This window comes from Vitis riparia, chromosome 4 (assembly GCF_004353265.1).
Source record: "Vitis riparia cultivar Riparia Gloire de Montpellier isolate 1030 chromosome 4, EGFV_Vit.rip_1.0, whole genome shotgun sequence".
Taxonomy (NCBI): domain Eukaryota; kingdom Viridiplantae; phylum Streptophyta; class Magnoliopsida; order Vitales; family Vitaceae; genus Vitis; species Vitis riparia.
Window position 1 is genome coordinate 11,345,973 of NC_048434.1, and position 19,647 is coordinate 11,365,619.

The following is a 19,647-nucleotide window of genomic DNA, read 5'->3' on the forward strand; positions in this document are numbered from 1 at the left end:
CAACCTCCATAAGTGTTTCGAGCTACATAGGACATGTGACAAAGACATGACCACCTTGCCATGGTGGTGGTTGTGAGAGAGACTTTTTTTGCTGAACGGGGAGCAGTAGAGTTGAAGGGAGGGAATGAGGGGGGAGGGTGAAGGTCTGAAAAAGAAGATTCAGATAGAAGATCTGGTGGAGAGGAGAAGTAGAAAAGGGAGCTGGAAGTGAGACAACTTTGGGGGTTATGAGTGAGCATTCCAGGTAAAGCCATTGCAACAACGTCATTCTGGTGTGGACTCATTCTATGGTCTTCCGGTCGGGTTCACAGGTCCTTTCATCAGTTCGCCAGGGGGTATTCCAGGGGTTCAAGGTTCACCACATATGGTTGTCCATGACCATTTTGCTTTAGTTAGACAATTTGGATAAATTGGCTTGGGTTTCATAGGAACTACCTATGCCATTTCTGGAAAACAGGCTGATTAGAAGCACAATCCTACATCTGCTGCTATGGGGATAGATGGTGGGGACATTAACAATTAGAATATGGTTTCTACAATGCGCAACCCACCTAACATGCCCACTCTCATCCAACATCTTGCCCCTAGGTCCCTCATTTCTGTTGGGAAAATTTGGATACAATGGAGAAAAGAAATACTCTCAAACACTCACTTTGATACAATAAAACTCTCAAAGTTGCAAAATAAGAACAAGAAGAACACAAGAAAGGCTCAAACAAGTTCTTGGAACTTTGTCCAAAGACTCTATTTCCTCCCACTTCTAGAAATCTTTAGGGAACTAATGGAAATAGTCTTGGGATTGATCAAGCCTTTTCACTTTTCTGCATAAAAATTTCAAAAAGAAGAAAAGTCATATATATAGCACTCTTAGGGTTGAAAAAAGGTTACAAGGATGAGAAAAAACCCATTGTCTTCCTCAATCTCTTCATCTTTGTAACATTCAAAAATTAAATCATATGTTTAATTCACACATTAAACATGATTTAATCTCAAATGTGTAACTCTCTTACACTTAACCTCTTAAGTTTTATAAAGTTACAAAGATGAGAAGACTCATTGTCTTCCTTAACCTTTCAAGTTTTGTAACATTTCAAAACTTAATCATATGTGTAAATACCTCTTAAGTTTTGTAACATTCCAAAACTTAATCATGTGTTTAATTCACACTTTAAAAGTGTAACCCTTCTTACACTTTATTTTCAAAGGTTATTTTTCAAAAGTGTAACTCTTCTTACACTTTATTTTTAACCAACAATATATATATTTATATAAATATAACAATCCCCCACTTGGTTAAAAATAAACATCAACCCTTATAACCTTAACAGTGAAAATGCATAAAATAAAATATCTTTCGATTTGAATTTTACCTTAGTGTAATTGTCACAAAGCTCCGTTGAAATCCCAGTTTGCTTGTAGCATTGAACTAGTTATTCCTTGTAACAAAACTGGTAACAACACACACACTTCCACTAACCACACGAGTGCCCATTATTTTCTTGCTTAGCACTTTTATGGCCATGTGCTCAATCCATTCATGAACTTTCTTGAAAGAAACTCCAACTCTCATGAGAGGCGGCACCACCCCTAAGTTCACATAGGTGAAATTCTTCCAACATCCTTGTTACCTTTAAGATGCTTGTCACACATAGACTGAATTTCATTAAAAGCTTTAAGCTTAACCCTCCAACGGTAACAACCAGCATTAATCATCACGGATGGAACTCACATGTTCTAATGCTGCCACAACCCACTTATCAATGACTTTTTTTTACCCATTGAACTTAAGACTAGTCATTTCTTAGTATTAAGTTGGGTTACCATCATTGGTGAGTTTTATTTAAGGAGTTTTAGTCCCATCCCTCTAGATGTTATCCTTACTAAATCTCTTGTAAGAGGTTTAGTAAAAGGATCCGCAAAGTTTCCACTTGACCTCACAAATGAGATTGAGATGATTCCATTTTGAATCAATTGTCTCACATAATCATGTCTAATGCTTATATGTCTAGACTTCCCATTGTACACTCCACTGTACGCACGAGCTAGAGTGGCTTGACTGTCACAATGTATCGACACTGTTGACACATTATTTGCAGTAAAAGGGATGTCCATCATGAGATCCCTAAGCCACTCAGCTTCTTTTCCAGTTGCAGCTAGAGCTATAAACTCTGCCTCCATGGTTGAGTGTGATATACAAGTCTGTTTCTTGGATCCCTAAGAGACAACCCCACCACCAAGTGTAAACACCCAACCTGTGGTAGATAAATTATCTCCCACACTCGATATCCAGCTTGCATCTGAATACCCTTCAAGTATAGCAGGAAACTTTGAATATTGGAGGCTTAGTTCTTTGGTATTCTTTAGGTAACCAAGAACTCTACCAATAGCTTTCCATTGTTCCACACTTGGATTGCTAGTAAACCTACTTAGTTTACTAACTACAAATGAAATGTCAGCCCTAGTACACTGAGCAGCATACATAAGACTTCCAATTGCACTTGTATACTCAAATTGAGCCACCGATCTACCATCATTCTTTTCAAGTTTTATACTTGAATCAAATGGAGTATTAGCATCTTTAATCTTAAGATGACTAAATTTGCTAACTACTTTCTCAATATAGTGGGTTTGGTTCAAAGCATAAACCCACTATTTCTTTTCACTTTGATACCCAATATAGTATCAACTTCTCCAAGATCTTTCATCTTGAAGGTTGAGGATAGAAACCTTTTTGTTTCTATTATTCCTTTTATGTCATCACTCAAGATTAACATGTCATCCACATATAGACACACTATGACCATATAGTCATCACAAGTCTTAGAATATAAGCACTTGTCCGCATTGTTGTGTCTAAATCCATCCGAAAGAATAGCATGATCAAATTTTTCGTGCCATTGTTTGGGAGCTTGTTTTAAACCATATAATGATTTGACAAGCTTACACACTTTGTTTTCATTCCCCAGTAGAACAAAACCTTCCGGTTGTTCCATGTAGACCTCCTTATTGAGATCCCCATTCAAGAATGTCGTTTTGACATCCATTTGATGAACAAATAGATTATGAATTGATGCCAAAGCAAACAATATCCTAATCGATGTTGTTCTAGCCACCGACGCATAGGTATCAAAATAATCAATACCTTCTCCTTGTTTAAACCCCTTAGCTACTAATCTAGCCTTAAAGGTTTGAATCATACCATCGGTGTGATATTTCCTTCGAAATACCCACTTGCACCCTATTGGTTTAGATCTTGGTGGAAGGTCTACCAATTCCCATGTTTGGTTGGACATAATTGAATCCATTTCATCATTGATAGCCTCTTTCCAAAAAGCAACATCTCTAGAAGCCATAGCTTCTTTGTATGTTTTGGGATCCTCCTCTATTTGAAGTACTATATGAATTTTTCTTATAATATCTTCTCTATTTCCTTCTACTAAGTAAAAGGAAATTCTTTGAGAATCAATCTCATCAGATCCCAACACTTTCTCTTTTCTAGCTCTTTGGCTTTTCCGAGGCACAATAGGTTGCTCAACAACCTTTGAAGGTGTCTCATCTTGAGACTCTCCAACACTAGTAGGCACTTGAGAATTGCTATCACTCAACAAATTCTCAAAGAACTCTACTTCACTTGATTCAATTATCACATTAGACTCCAAGTCTAATAGCCTATAAGCTTTGCTATTTGAGGCATAGCCTACAAATACACACTTAATGGCTCTTGGACCCAATTTTGTTTTATTTGGATCCGTTTTCTTGCAATAAGCAAGACACCCCCACACTTTGAAGTAACCTATATTAGGCTTCCTTCCTTTCCATAACTCATATGGAGATATCTCATTTTTCTTCATAGGTAATCTATTCAAAATATGGCAAGCAGTCAACAAAGCTTCACCCCACAAATTGAAATTCAATTTAGCATGCAATAACATAGCATTCACCATTTCCAAGAATGTTCTATTCTTTCTCTCCGCTATGCCATTGTGTTGAGGTGTATAGGGTGCGGTGCACTCATGTATTATGTCATATTCTTCACAAAAAGAATTGAATTCACTAGAGAAATATTCACCACCTCTATCACTTCTAAGCACCTTAATATTTTTTCCTAGTTGATTTTCAACTTCGGCTTTGTAAACTTTAAAGGCATTGAAAGTTTCGCTTTTGTTTTTCAACAAAAACACATAGGTAAATCTAGAACAATCATCTATGAATGTAAGAAAATACCTATTTCCACCTCTTGTTAACATGCCATTAAGTTCACAAAGATCACTATGTATTAAATCAAGCAAATTAGATGATCTCTCAAGACTATGAAAAGACTTTTTAATCATATTTGATTTAACACATATTTCACACTTTTCAAATTTCTTGGTATCACAAGCAATCAAACCACATTTCACAATCCTTTTAATAGTGCTTAAACCAACATGTGCAAGCCTATTATGCCACAAAAATAAAGAATTTGAATCACACATATAAGCGGAAGTAGAAGCCATTTTATAGGTATTGTCATTGGTACAAAGTTTGATCATCCCATCACAAGAATACCCCTTTCCCACAAAGTTCCCCGATTTGGATAAAATTAGCATACCGGATTCAAACACCGCTTTGATACCCGGTTTGCCAAGCAAATCCCCACTAACCAAATTTTTATTCATATCGGGGACATACAATACATTTATAAGGGTAACCCTTTTGCCGGAGGTAAAAACAACTTCAATAGTGCCCTTGCCAAGCACCTTGGATTTTCCTTCATTGCCCATTTGAACCTCTTGATCTCCCTTTGCATCTTCAAAGGTCTTGAAAAGAGATTTGTCATAGGTAACATGAACTGTGGCACAAGTATCATACCACTATCCTTGCACCTTTCCTTGGACAACGCACACATCGCTTAGTGTTGCAATGATCTCCTCATCAATTGCATTCACCATAGCCCCTTTTTGGTCCTTTCGGAACCTACACTCCCTAACATAATGCTTGAGTTTTCCACACACAAAACAAGAACCTTTCTTGCCCTTAAATTGCTCTTGATTTTTCTTGGGGCTCATATAATTTCCGGAATTCCTTTTGACGTTGTTATTTTTACCTCTAGGATGATTGGCCTTTGAAACCGCATTGGCTTTGTTAGTCCCACCATTGGACTCTTCCACCATTTTGTCTCTTGATCTCGATTCTTCCTTAATGCGAAGATGTTTTTGAATCTCTTCCAATGAGTAATCTTCACTCTTGTGGAGAATCCTCTTCCGGTAACCTTTCCAACTTGATGGTAATTTAGCCACAATAGCACCAACTTGGAAGGCCTCCGGAAGTTCAATTTTGAGTACTTTCAACTTATTCACAATTACTTGCAACTCATGAATTTGTGGTAAAAGAGGCTTTTCATCAAAAAATTTGAAATCTATGTATTGAGAAATAAGAAAATTTTTGGTACCTTCTTCCTCGGCTTTGTACTTGTTTTCAAGAGCCTCCCAAATCTCCCTCGCGGAATTGGTGTTGGTGTAGAGATCATATAGCCTATCGGATAAGGCGTTCAAAATATGACCCCTACATATGAGCTCATCCTCCTCCCTCTTCTTCCTTGCCGCCACCACTTGAGGTGTGTCATTTTCCTTTGGTTCCGGTAACGGTGCCAAGGTAGGATCAAGGATGTAGAAAATCTTGAGTGCTGTGAGAAGGAATCTCACCTTGTCTTGCCACCTAGTGAAGTTGGAACCATCAAAACGATCCAACCTCACAAGGTCTTGGTTCATAATCTTGATAGTCTCTCCTTCCATTGTGACTAGAGTCTTTGATTGTTGGGAAAATTTGGATACAATGGAGAAAAGAAATACTCTCAAACACTCACTTTGATACAATAAAACTCTCAAAGTTGCAAAATAAGAACAAGAAGAAGAAGAACACAAGAAAGGCTCAAACAAGTTCTTGGAACTTTGTCCAAAGACTCTATTTCCTCCCACTTCTAGAAATCTTTAGGGAACTAATGGAAATAGTCTTGGGATTGATCAAGCCTTTTCACTTTTCTGCATAAAAATTTCAAAAAGAAGAAAAGTCATATATATAGCACTCTTAGGGTTGAAAAAAGGTTACAAGGATGAGAAAAAACCCATTGTCTTCCTCAATCTCTTCATCTTTGTAACATTCAAAAATTAAATCATATGTTTAATTCACACATTAAACATGATTTAATCTCAAATGTGTAACTCTCTTACACTTAACCTCTTAAGTTTTATAAAGTTACAAAGATGAGAAGACTCATTGTCTTCCTTAACCTTTCAAGTTTTGTAACATTTCAAAACTTAATCATATGTGTAAATACCTCTTAAGTTTTGTAACATTCCAAAACTTAATCATGTGTTTAATTCACACTTTAAAAGTGTAACCCTTCTTACACTTTATTTTCAAAGGTTATTTTTCGAAAGTGTAACTCTTCTTACACTTTATTTTTAACCAACAATATATATATTTATATAAATATAACAATTTCTGCGTAAAAGTGCATGGCCACCGTTGGGTGCACCATTTTCAAAGGCCAATGCCTTCAACTTGTCTTAATCTCTTTCATACATATTAAGCACACCAATCACCTTCGGCACTCAAACCACCTTCAACCTAACTTCCACTAATTTCTAGATCAGTCCACCACTGAACCCTCCTTCAACTCATTTCTTTCCACTTTCCTATGTGCATGCAACCCGCATGCATGACCACTTCAGTTCACACATGGCCACCTTAGTGTAAATGGCCAATTCCTTCTAAATCTTCTAGCTTAACTTTAAGTCTTCATAGCATCAGATTAGTGGCAGTGCGCATTTTGTCGAAATCTAAATGGAAGCAATGGAGGTCATGGCTTAGGAAGTCAAGAGTTCTAATGAGGATGTAAATTGTGTTTCCTTATAAAATTGAAAATAAAGCAGTTAATTAGAGGTTCTAAACTAAAAAAAGAACAAGATGAGGATGAGAATGTGATTTTTGGTTCAGTGCATGTATCATGATAGAAGGCTTAACATGCAAAGTTGAACCCAGATTCTAAAGATCGACTTATGAGTTTGGTTTCGTCCTCTAAAAGTTATCTGAGTCTTGGGATCTACAGCCATAATGGTGACCATGCAACCATAATGCTCTCGGTCAACATTTGTCTGAACTAGAAAGAATCATAGAGCAAATGAAAATGGAAATAGGTGATCCTAGAGATACAGAGGATTAGGATTCCTGGAGCATGGAAGGCCATGTCCAGTTCAATTGAATTTAAGAGGAAGAAGATAAAGCTTCATACATGGATTCTAATGCTGACAAAGATGAAGACCAATCGCTTAGAGCTTCTAAAAAGCCTAGTGAAAAACAAGATGTTGATTATAGTTCTTTGCATGGCCATCTTCCAACACTTTTAGGATGTCCCAGGTTGGCAAGTTGTTGGAATATGGTTTTTTTTTTTTTTTTTTTTTGAAGAAGAGCAAGTGGCATTCACCACACAACACCATGAAAATGTTCCAAGCGAAATAAGTCCAAAATCCAATCCAACCAGTCATTCTAGTGTCGAGAAGTAGTCGAAAAAAGAAAATTGGGTGAGATTTCCAAAGCAACTATGGAGTTCAGTGGGCACAGATTTCTACTCAACCAATCAAACACCGTTTTGTGTGGTTGTCAATTGAAGAAGACAAAATGGGTAATTGGCATGGTAATGCATGCTACCTGCCTCTCCATTAAGGCCTCACTCATGCATGGCCACCCTCTAGTGTACCACCCTGAAATACATGTGCTTGTCATTCTCTTAATTCTTCAACTTTTGATATCAAAATTTAATCTTCAAAACTCCAATATTTAAATTTAATTCTCAAAACTTCAATTTTCAAATAATTTTTTAAACTCCAATTTTCAAATAATTTTCGAAACTCCTATTTTCAAATAATTTTTAAAACTCCAATTTTCAAATTTAATTTTTTTTATAGATTTAATTTTTGAAAAACTCCAATTTTCAAGTAATTTTCAAAACTCTAATTTTCAAACCTTCAATTTTAAAATAATTTTTAAAATTCCAATTTTCAAAATTTTTTAAAACTCTAATTTCCAAGTAATTTTCAAAACTCTAATTTTCAAAACCCCAATTTTCAAATTTAATTTTTCAAACTTTAATTTTCAAATAATTTTCAAAATTCCAATTTTGAATTTTTTTTATAAAAAAAAACTCAAATTTCCAAGTAATTTTCAAAACTATAATTTTTGAATATTTTCAAAATTTCAAATTTCAAATAATTTTCTAAACTCTAGATTTTCAAAATATTTTTCATGCCACTTCGGTTTTTTTTTTTCAAATAATTTTAAGTCCTCAACTTTCGTCCTTCATTAGGGTTTTAGGTCACCAAAAATACTATTTAATATGCTTGCTGCCATTCTCATTTTGGCACGCACTTGTACAAATTTTCTTTGATTTTTAAACAATTTTCTGTTTCTCTTGATTTTAAATAAGCATGGATATGATTTTCATAATTCTAAAATAATGGGATTTATGGGATTAATCCATGCAAAATAAATTGGGCTTTGGTGGGGCCCAATATCCATGATGTTTTTCTTTAAAAATGATTTGAGTGAAGTGCATAATTGCCATTGATGATTTCTCGCTCTGTTTTGTGACACATGCTAGTTTTGTATTCTTTATTATGCACTAACCCTCTTTCATTGATTTCCTTATCAATTGTCACACTTGTCTCACCTTATTTAGTAGAAACCCGATTTTAGGGACTTAGAGGGGTGCTATGGTCTTTTACTGTACCTTCCCAATATGTAACCGATCCCAGGACCCGATTTTGATTTTTCACAGACCTGTTTTTTCTTTAGGAGTCACACTTAGAGTTTTTTTTTTCTTATTTTGTTTTTCTCTTTAAAAATAAAACAAAAATAAGTGGCGACTCTAAGTCTTTTCTAAAAATCATATTTTTTGCCAAATAAATAAAAAAAAGTGAGTCATGCCATCGAGTAGGAACACATCGTGCAAAATACGAGGTCCACAAAATGGCGACTCTACTAGGGATGATTAGGAGGGTCAAACTTGAACTTAAGGTGAGGCAAATGTGGCATTTGATTAGTCGGTTGATGGATACCTCCCCTTTGTGATGCTCTATGCTTGAGTGACCATAATACATTGAGGATTTTGATGTGACGATTTTCTATGCTTGATTACTATATCTATTTGCAACATTGACATGGTGATGATATTGATTGATTCGCTTGCTTGTCTTAGTATATTGATTCTGCTCTTACCATGATTATCCTACTCACTTTGGCATGTATGTTCACATTGCTTTATATCTTGTTTGTCTTAGTGTTGATTCTCTTGCTTGTATATTATCTTGATCATCTTTGAGCATGCTATCATTGTTGCATTCATCTTGATTGTCATGTTCTTGTTTGGCTTGTGTGTGGACATGGATGATATTCTTTTGCTTTGCTTGATTGCTTGTTGCATGACTACTCTTCTCTTGTGTGATTGCATGTTGCTTGTCCATGTGGGTCGCACATCTATCTTCTTATCTCCAACCCTCTAGTTTCGGTCATTTCCTTCCTTTTGGTTCTTACATTTGAAAGTGAGAGGCCTTGTGTGTACTTGATTCTCTGATCGAGCTAGTGGTTAGGTTTAGGGTCTAACGATGGCCTATATCAATGTTTGGGAGCATTATGGTGGAGGTGGACATACTAATGTTGATTGGAGTCCGATCTTTGAAGACCTGTATAGCCTAGAGCTAGGTTTCATGGATATTTGTGTGACCAATACGTTTCTTTTTCTACTTTAGCTTCATAGGTTTGTCAGATGCACCCACACCACTCATTGTGTACTTTAGTTGACTAATGAGTGCTGAGAGTTGCGAAAGCTTTCACCATAGGAAACCCTCTGGGATGTCAAGGTAGTGCATGTCTGGAGGTGATGACCACCTTGCCTGTCTCTTCTGAGGCATGCAGTGGATTGCCTACCATCGGAGAGTACAATCGCTTCTACTATGGATATTTTAAAGTCCCATTCCCATTTTAGAGTCACCTTGATCTTGTAGGTTAAGCCTTAGATATCTCTACTAGGACTTGTTTCCTACACGTGGGTGCATTTAAGGGCCTTTAGAGCCTCTTTAGTTATAGTTCGAATCTAGTGCTTTCTCATTTGGTCTCCAGTTGAGAGTGCTTAGAGATCAACACGAGTTTAAGTTATAGTTAGACCATCTTTCCACTTTGTGTTGACTTGTTTTTTCTAGTTTAGATTAACATTTTTTCCGTGTTTTCCCCATGCCATACCTTATCTCATGCTTCATGCTTTGTAGGGTTAGTTCTTCGTTCTTAGTCTAGATTCACCATCTTGGGTCAGAGTAGATGGTAGATTGGTTCGTACTTTCGTGAGATCAGACATGGATCAATAGTCCATTACAGTTGACCAGTTCACAGCCGCCATGGCTTCCATTTGGGAGGCCTTGACCAATCTCAGACAAGAGATGGGTAGTCAATAGTGCAGACAGTCTATAGCTCAAGACAAGGTACCTCATGATTCACTGCAGTCTCCACCACCACCACCACCACTCGATCAGATAGTGCCACAAACCTCGTCTTATCTATTACACGGTCAGTCTGAGGTCATCCCACCTACAACAGTACACACCATAGTCCCTGAGGACACTCACACACGCATAGATAGTATTAAGCAACATATCAGGCAGTTGAGGCTATTTGACAGTTCAACTATTTGGGATGATCTTGAGGGTATACTAGTTGTTAGTTTACTGACCAAGTTTAGGATGCCTGACATTGAGAGGTACACAAGTGTTGGTTGTCCTCGCATTCACCTTCGACTTTATAGTACAGTGATAAGGGCCCATGGGTTAGACGAGTCACAGATGATCACCATGTTCCCTTTATCTCTGAGTGGCATAGACTAGCGTTGGTTCGCATATTTGGAGTCCTCATGACGTAGGACATGGGATGACCTAGCTAAGGAGTTTTTGCAATAAGAGAGAGTTAGAGGCTTTGTGACAGAGATTAGATGAGTCAATTTCTTCTTTCATCTCCCGTTGGCGGGGAAAAATAGCAAAGATTGTTGATAGACCATCAGAGAGAGATCAGATACAGATGATTTTGAGGAGTTTACAACCCAGGATTGCTAGACATGTGGTCGGAGTACCTTTTATAGACTTTGAATATCTGATTTTAGCACTATATGATGTGGAGAATGGCATTTCGAGAGAGTTATGGTCTGATTCTTCCCCTGTTGATGTTAAGGAGAAGAAACCAGTTGGAAGACAGAGATCAAATGTGGACACTATTACTTCTACTAGTCAGAGGCCTCTTAGGCGTCATTAGCCAGTTCCACAGGGAATTACTCTTCTTATTTAGCTCACTAGTATAGTCTCCGCCATATGATTAGGCTTACTTGCCTTCTACACTAGCATTGTCTTGTTACACTGCACAGGGTGTAGAGAGACCTCTGGCTTCCTATCCTATCCTAGTACAACCATGCTATGCAGCATAGGTTACAGTGAGACCTCCAGCTTCATAGCCTAGACCTAAAGCTCCACAGGCATTTGTTCCTTTTGTTTTGAGGACACTTAGACAATTTTCATAATTGGGTATGCCATTAAGCCAGACTTTTCGAAGGCTCACAGATGCCGGATTATTGACACTTCTTGCTTCTAGGTCATTGCTTTAGCCTATTCCACCACCGTTTAGGATGGATCTACACTGTGCATATCATCAGGGGCCAGGACATGAAACCGATCGTTGTATTGCTTTGAGACACGCCATCCAGGACTTGATAGATCAGGGTTTGGTTCACTTGGGCTAGCCAAGTGTAACCATTAACCCTCTACCAGCTCATACTTCACATGTAGTCCCTTTGCCAACTGGAGGCATACATTTCATGGATTTCACTAAGCTTGATGATCACATTCACATGTTGAGTTGAGATGATTTTGAGCTAAAGCCTATAGTAGTGGATGAGAGCTATGAGGTTGATGAAGTGATCTCATATCCATAGGCATCCGCACTATTTAGATTGGTTCCTTACACACTACCAGTGCAGTTGACTATGGTTGGGTCGTTGATTCGCCCATGCTATAACATTCAGTCTCCGTTTATATTGAGTCGAGATCTTGATGAGAAATTACTCAAGATGTTCAGTATGTCATCCGTGGAGGTAGGGTAGTACGATAGCAATCTCCCAAAGTTGTTAGGTCTTTAGAGAGTGATGCCTCTTGAGAAGATATCAGATGAGAGAACGATGAGATTTTGAGGCAGCTCTAGAGCACTCAAACCCATATCTCCATTTGGAGTCTTTTGGCTTCATCTACATCTCATCGGGAGGCACTGGTCAAGGCGTTGAGTCAGATACGAGTTGAGACATCTACCTCTCCTGAGGGATTGATCCATATGTTGATAGCTGAAAGGGCCACATGCATTGTCTTTTCTATTGATGATTTACCCCCTAGGGGTTCTGACCATACTATACACCTCTACATTTTTGTTGGTTGTTCTGGGCATCGAGTTTCATATATCCTTTTGGACAATGGCTCTGCCTACGTTTGGCTGCTAGCTACAACAGTTGCTCTTGGCTTCAGACCTTCACACTTTGAGCCATCTTCTTAGATAGTTTGAGCCTATAATACACGTAGAGAGGTTTTGGGTATGTTGACATTGGACTTGCAGATAGGCCCAGTCACATTCCCTAATTTATTTCAGGTTTTGAGGATTTCCACATCCTTTGACCTGTTACTAGGTTGGCCTTGGATCCATATAGCAGAAACTATACCTTCTTCCCTTCATTAAAGATGAAGTTTATACATGAGGGTAGAGTCATTACTATATAGTTTTCTGGAGACATTTATTCTACTTTAGAGCCAGTATTGGAGATTAGTCATGGCGACAACAAACTATTTCTGACTAGCTTTACCTTTGATGAGATATAGACTGTGGAGGTTGAGTAGTTCTGTAGAGATCATGTGACACTTCCCTTTGATAAGCATGGTAGTATAGTGGTTTTAGACATGATGAGATCTATGTCTTTCTTACTTGGCTTGGGTTTAGGGCGTCGTTAGCATGGATCTGGAGAGTTCATTGCCACAATTGATCATGATACTCATTTCGGTCTTGGTTTTGTTCCTATAGAGGCTGATTATAGATACATGGTGCTTCTACGCAATGAGAGACTCAGAGCTCGTTTCCTCCATATTCCAATTGACTATCTTGTTCACCCATATAGGTTGAGCTTAGCAGATTATTTTGTGAGGGCACCAAAGGTATAGATGCATTTGGAGAGGATCACTAGTGGACTTAATGTTGATCAGGAGACTGAGCTTCAGTGTCTAGTTCATCAATTGCAATTGAGTGACAAAGCTCCTGGAACTTCCACTTCTATTTTGGTTATTCCTCTATCTTTAGACTGTACGAGCCTATTGACACTTTATTTTCTAGAGGAGACTGATAAGTATGGGACATCTATTGAGATTACAGATATGATAGATGATGTTATTCCACGTGACGAGTATAGTGATGAGATGCTCATGGTAGACATGAGTCAGATTATCGATGATGTTCATCTAGAGACTGCTTCTCCACTCGATCTATTTGGGGTACTTGCTATCGAGATGATTGAGGATGTTTAGCTTGTCCCTACTCCTGGGCTGCTTACTACTGTTGCTCATGATGATGATGTATGTGAGGGCATTATTAGCCTAATTATGGTAGAGTCCGAGTATATGGACCCACTACTTTCTTTTGATGTATTGTCGGGATTTTTCTCCTATTATGATAATGTACTAGCTCTTTCTTCCTATATGGATATGAGTCTTTTTTAGTATTTGCTTGTCTTTTGTGACATCACTTTATCTGCACCTTATTCACTTACAACATAGATATTTGATATAGATGATGAGATTGTACAGTATGATTCAGATGAGGACTTTTCTTTAGCTTCTGATTTGAGTCCCATTTTGATCAGAGAGTTTCACCTACCATAGGAGACATTGTGATAAGTGATTTCGGTACAATAGACTAGCCTAAGGAGCTAAGGATTGGATTAGAATTGTCTACAAATGAGAGAGATAACCTCGCTCAGTTACTCAGATCATATTTGGATGTTTTTGCATGGTCTTATGAGGATATGTCGGGCCATGAACCATCCATAGTCTAACATCACTTGCCACTTCTGCCTCATGTTAGACTGGTTAAGCAGAAGTTGAGACGGTTATATCCTCGTTGGAGTTTGCAAGTGAAAGAGAAGATTCAAAAGCAGCTCAGTATGAGATTCTTATCAGTGGTTGAGTATCCTGAGTGGTTGGCCAATGTCATCATTGTTCTTAAAAAGGACGACAAGGTAAGAGTCTATGTTGATTTTCGAGATCTCAACAAGGCCAGTCCCAAGGATGATTTTCATTTTCCTCACATCGACATGCTAGTTGATAGTACAATAGGTCATTCGATGTTGTCCTTTATAGATGGGTTTTCCAGGTATAATCACATTTTGATGGCTATAGAGGACATGGAGAAAACGCCTTTCATTACTGAGTGGGGTACTTATTATTATAGAGTCATGCTATTCGGGTTGAAGAATGTATGAGCCACTTATCAGATAGCAATGACTACCCTTTTCCATGACATGATGCATCAAGATGTCGAGGTTATTTAGATGATATGATAATGAAATCTCGAGATAGAGCATACCACCTGGTAGCTTTGGAGAGATTCTTTGAGAGGATTAGACAGTTTAGATTGAGATTGAATCTCAAGAAGTGCACTTTTGGACTGACTTTTGGGAAACTATTGGGATACATGGTTAGTGAGAGAGACATAGAGATAGATCCAAATAAGATCAAAACCATCCTTGACATGATTGTACTGAGGACTCAGAAAGAGATAAGAGGTTTCTTAGGTAGACTTCAATACATCAGTAGATTCATTGCCAGATTGAAAAATATTTATGAGCCCATTTTTTTACTCTTGAGGAAGAGTCAGCCTATTGTTTGGGATAATCAGTGCCAATGCCCATTTCGAGAGGATTAGAGAGTATTTGTTGTCGCTTCTAGTTCTGGTACTTCCTACACCAGGTCGTCTTTTACTCATATACCTGTTAGTCTCAAACATAGCCTTGGGATGCATGTTAGCTCAACTCGATGATTTGGGAAATGAGCAAGTTATTTGTTATTTGAGTAAGAGGATGCTTGATTATGAGATGAGATATGTCATGATTGAGCGTTTCTGCTTAGCAATGGTTTAGGCTACTCAGAGATTGAGACATTACATGACAAAGTATTCAGTTCACTTGATATCCCGTCTATATCTCCTGAGATATTTATTTGACAGGTCTACTTTGATTGGTCAACTCATGAGATGGTTGGTACTCTTGACTAACTTTGATATTCATTATGTTACTCAGAAGTCTATTAGATGGAGCGTTGTTGTGGATTACTTAGCATCATTACCAGTTTCTGATGGTAGAGCGATTAATGATGACTTTCCATATAAGGATATCGCTGTAGTGACTAGTTTTTTAGGTTGGCACATGTACTTTGATGGTACGACCAACCATTCTAGATACGAGATAGGTGTTTTGTTTATATCCCCTCATAGTGACCACTTTCCTAGATCTGTTCGTTTGGGGTTCTCTGATTGGCATCTTGCCATGAACAATATTGTTGAGTATGAGGCTTGTATTTTGGGATTGAAGACAACTCTTGAGCTCAAGATTAGATAGATGGAGGTGTTTGGTGAATTCAATCTGGTATTGAGACAGATTCAGGGCGAGCAAAAGACTAGAGATGTAGAGCTTAGGCCTTATCATGCATACTTGGAGCTACTGGTTAGGAGATTTGATGATTTGAGATATACACATCTACCTAGAGTGCAGAACCATTTTGCTGATGCCTTAGCTATTCTAGCTTCCATGATTGATATTCCTGCTAATACCATTGTTGAGTCGAGATTAGTTCCTACTTATTGTTGTTTGATTGATGAGGCAGAGTTGGATGATGGCTTGCCTTGGTACCATGACATATACCAGTTTCTAAGATTTGACACATATCCTGAGGTCACCACGACCAAGGATAAGAGAGCATTGAGATAGTTAGCCACCCAGTTTGTGATATGTGGGGAGACATTGTATAGACGATCCGCTGATGGGATGTTACTATTGTGCTTAGACCACATCTCTGTTGATCAAGTGATGAGAGATGATCATGTGAGAGTCCATGGATCCCATATGAGAGGACATATGTTAGCTCGTAAGATCATGAGAACTGGCTATTTTTGGTTGACCATGTAGACAAACTGTTGCCAGTTTGTTCAGAGATGTCTAGAGTGTTAGATACATAGGGACTTCATGCACGTGCCATTTTCAGAGTTACATGCACTAACTTCACCATGGCCATTTCCAATAAGGGGTATAGACATTATTGAGAAGATTTCACCGAAGTCTTCCAATGGTCATGAGTTCATCTTGGTCGCCTTTGATTACTTCACCAAGTAGGTAGAGGCTACCTCATATGCGAGATTAACATCAGCTAGGATCACTATTTCATCAGATCACATATTATCTATCGCTATGGAGTCCCTCATGAGTTGATTTCAGATAGGGGAGTACATTTAAGAGCGGATGTTGATACTTTATTATAAAGATACGGTATCTAACATCATAGATCGTCTGCATACATGCTGTAAACCAACGGAGTGGTAGAAGCTACAAATAAGAATATTAAGAGGATCTTATGGAGGATGATTAAGACTTCTTAGGATTGGTCAGAGAAGCTTCCATTTGCATTATAGGCTTATCAGACTTCTTTTTGCACCTCTACAGGAGTCACATCTTACTCCTTGGTGTATGGTATGGAGACAATGCTACCAATTGAGATAGAGATGGGTTCATTGAGGGTAGCATTAGAGTAGTAGATTTCAGAGGCAGATTGGGCTCAAGCTCGATTAGACCAACTCAATCTCCTAGATAAGATGAGATTGAGGGTAGTAGACCATGTTCATGCCTATCAGAGGAAGATAGCTCGTGCTTTCAAGAAACGGGTCAAGCCTAGACTGCTATAGAGATGTGACTTGGTTTTGAAAGTCATCAGAGGATTGATCAGAGATCCCAGAGGAAAGTTCAGACCCAATTGGAGAAAACCTTATTTCATTAGGGAGTTGACCCTAGAGGGCACTGCATGGTTGATGGATCTAGATGGAAACCAATTCTTAGAGCCAACCAATGTAGATTAGTTGAAGAAACATTCTGTTTGAGACTATGGTCATAAGATGTGTGGTCGTCATTTCGGTTAGCCACATACCTTATTATCCCCTTTTTGATATACAGACTGTTGCTAGCCCATTGAGCCTTGCATGTGTATCAAAGTCTTTCTTTCTTATTACCTTGCTCACATTTCTACATTGGGATAGGGTCCCTTTATTGTATGCATGCTTCATTTAGGAGTTTCATGAGCCTTGGGCCTACGGGCGTTTCTTTCACTCATTATTTTTCCTACCGTCACACTACTACATTCCATCATATCTCATTAGTTGTGTTCTTTATATATTTTTTTTTTGTCTCATTTGCTACTTGTTCTGCTTCATCTTTTCTCCATCGTGAATAGTGATCCTACTTAGTTCATTACATAGAGGATGATCACATCATTTCCATTATCTACCTCACGAAAATTGATTCGAAGACCCTTAGCTTGAGAAGTTCATATCATTGGAGAGAGTTTATGTTACTTTGAAGCTTGAGAGAACATCCATCCATTATTGATCTTATCCCTTTGGGGCCCATTTTTTTATGTTTAAGGTATGTGCATTTGTATATATGTAAAAAAAAAAAACTGAAAATGAAAAGAAAGAAAATAAGCACATGTGTGTATGTACATAGTATTCTCCATCATTGAGCATGTATATTGATAGCCGATGGTCATTTTATCAAGTATGTTTGTTGGTGAGAGTTTGCATGTGAGCTTTCCGATATCATTTTTTCTTTGTATTCACTTCGTCACATCTTTTGTTAGAGAGTGAGATGAGTGACCTTCTCCTAAGGGCTCTGGGTCATTGTTCCTTCATCATTACTTTCATTGTTGATGTGACTTCACTTCATATTTTGATTTGAGTTGATCATAATTCCTCTCTATATGTTTATTGTTTCGCCATTATCCTCATAATTGATTTTGATTCCTCCCCTTCACTTAACCCCCTTGTTCTTTTCTTACACTGACCTATTCAAGGTTTGATACTTTCTTTGCATCATTCTTACGCATCTCATTAGCAGTTCGATTTTTCATTGCCTTATTATTGTTTTCATAATCACATTAAGCGTCCTTAGGTCCTAGCTCACAAACTTTTCTATACATGTTACATTTTATACATGAGGGCATGGGTTTTAATAATTGGGTATTTGGGCCTAGTTTTCCTTCATTTCTATTACCTTATCACCCTAGCCTACGTTACGCCCTGTGTCTTAAGACCACCCTAAGGCCATTGGATTAGATATCGTCTTTGAAAGCCCCTACTTAAGACAAGTGTTTGAGATTTGGTTTATATTTATATATCATCATGCTTTTTTATTTTTATTTTTATTTTTTTCTGGGAGACGCCTCTTTGATGTTTGGATCTGATTCAGTTATGGATATGGATGACTGGGATTACATAATTGATAATGGATGATTTGATGTTGTTTGATTTTTTGATCTACCACACATTTGATGTTATATTAGGACATATTTCCTTTTTGGTTGAGATTTATAGATCTTCACGGATTTGCATAATCATCCCCATTTATGAGATACATGTTGAGATGATGATCTGTTTGATGATTCCCTATTGGAGCCTTTCTTGAGTCATTCAATTCAGCTCATACTTTCTAATATTTGATGGGGTTATCTTAGGCGCATAGACTTCCATATCATCATTTCAGTGGAGTACATTTAATATTTCCTAAACATCCCCATTGAGGTATTCTTGAGTCAGTGACAAATAGGCTCACGTTCATCGTCTCTAGTGGGATATCTTTGAGCTGATGACAGACTCGCACATCTTTCATCATTCTTAGTGGAGCATCCATGAGTCGATGACAAATTCCTCGTTCATTTCCTAGCAAATCATTCTCAAGCCTTTGATAGACTCGCTTACTTGCGTCATCCTTAGTGGAACATTTGGGTTGATGATTGATTTTATCTTGTTGGTTACCTTAATGGATCATTGTTGAGTCACCGGGGTCGACTGGATGTACTAGTTGCTATATTGAAGCATATTTTCCTTGGTTACTTGCATGACATGGATGCACTAGTTGCTATACTAGGGCATATTTTCCTTGGTTACTAGCATGGCTGGATGCGTTAGTTGCTATACTGGGGCTTATTTCCCATTTTCTATTATGGACATGATTGTTTTCTCATGGAACTATTATATTCTTTATTCGGCTGAGGAATACTTATTCGCATTATTGGTCACAGTTTGGGTGATTTTGTTTAGATAAGCCTTTAGAGGAGCATGACCTTTGATTTTTGACCGTCCTACTACCTTTAACTTCTCAGTAGATCGTTATGTTGAGGCGATGATAGTTTCTCTAGTGGACTATTTTGTTTGAGATATGCTAGTGGATCGTTCCTTTGAGACGACAACAAATTCCTCCAACAAGGTATCTCGAGTTAGAGACATCCA

The 19,647-nt window shown here is 37.9% G+C and overlaps 1 protein-coding gene across 1 annotated transcript; it reads right to left on the reverse strand.

Annotated features, from left to right (window-relative positions):
- Window positions 1–783: 783 nt before the first annotated feature.
- Window positions 784–5,773, reverse strand: LOC117912472. The gene is made up of 2 exons (XM_034827055.1): window positions 5,432–5,773; window positions 784–821 (listed from the first exon to the last, which is right to left on the reverse strand). The coding sequence occupies exons 1-2, from the start codon at window positions 5,748–5,750 to the stop codon at window positions 814–816; spliced, it is 327 nt and encodes a 108-aa protein (XP_034682946.1). The 5' UTR covers window positions 5,751–5,773; the 3' UTR covers window positions 784–813.
- Between the last annotated feature and the right edge of the window lie 13,874 nt (window positions 5,774–19,647).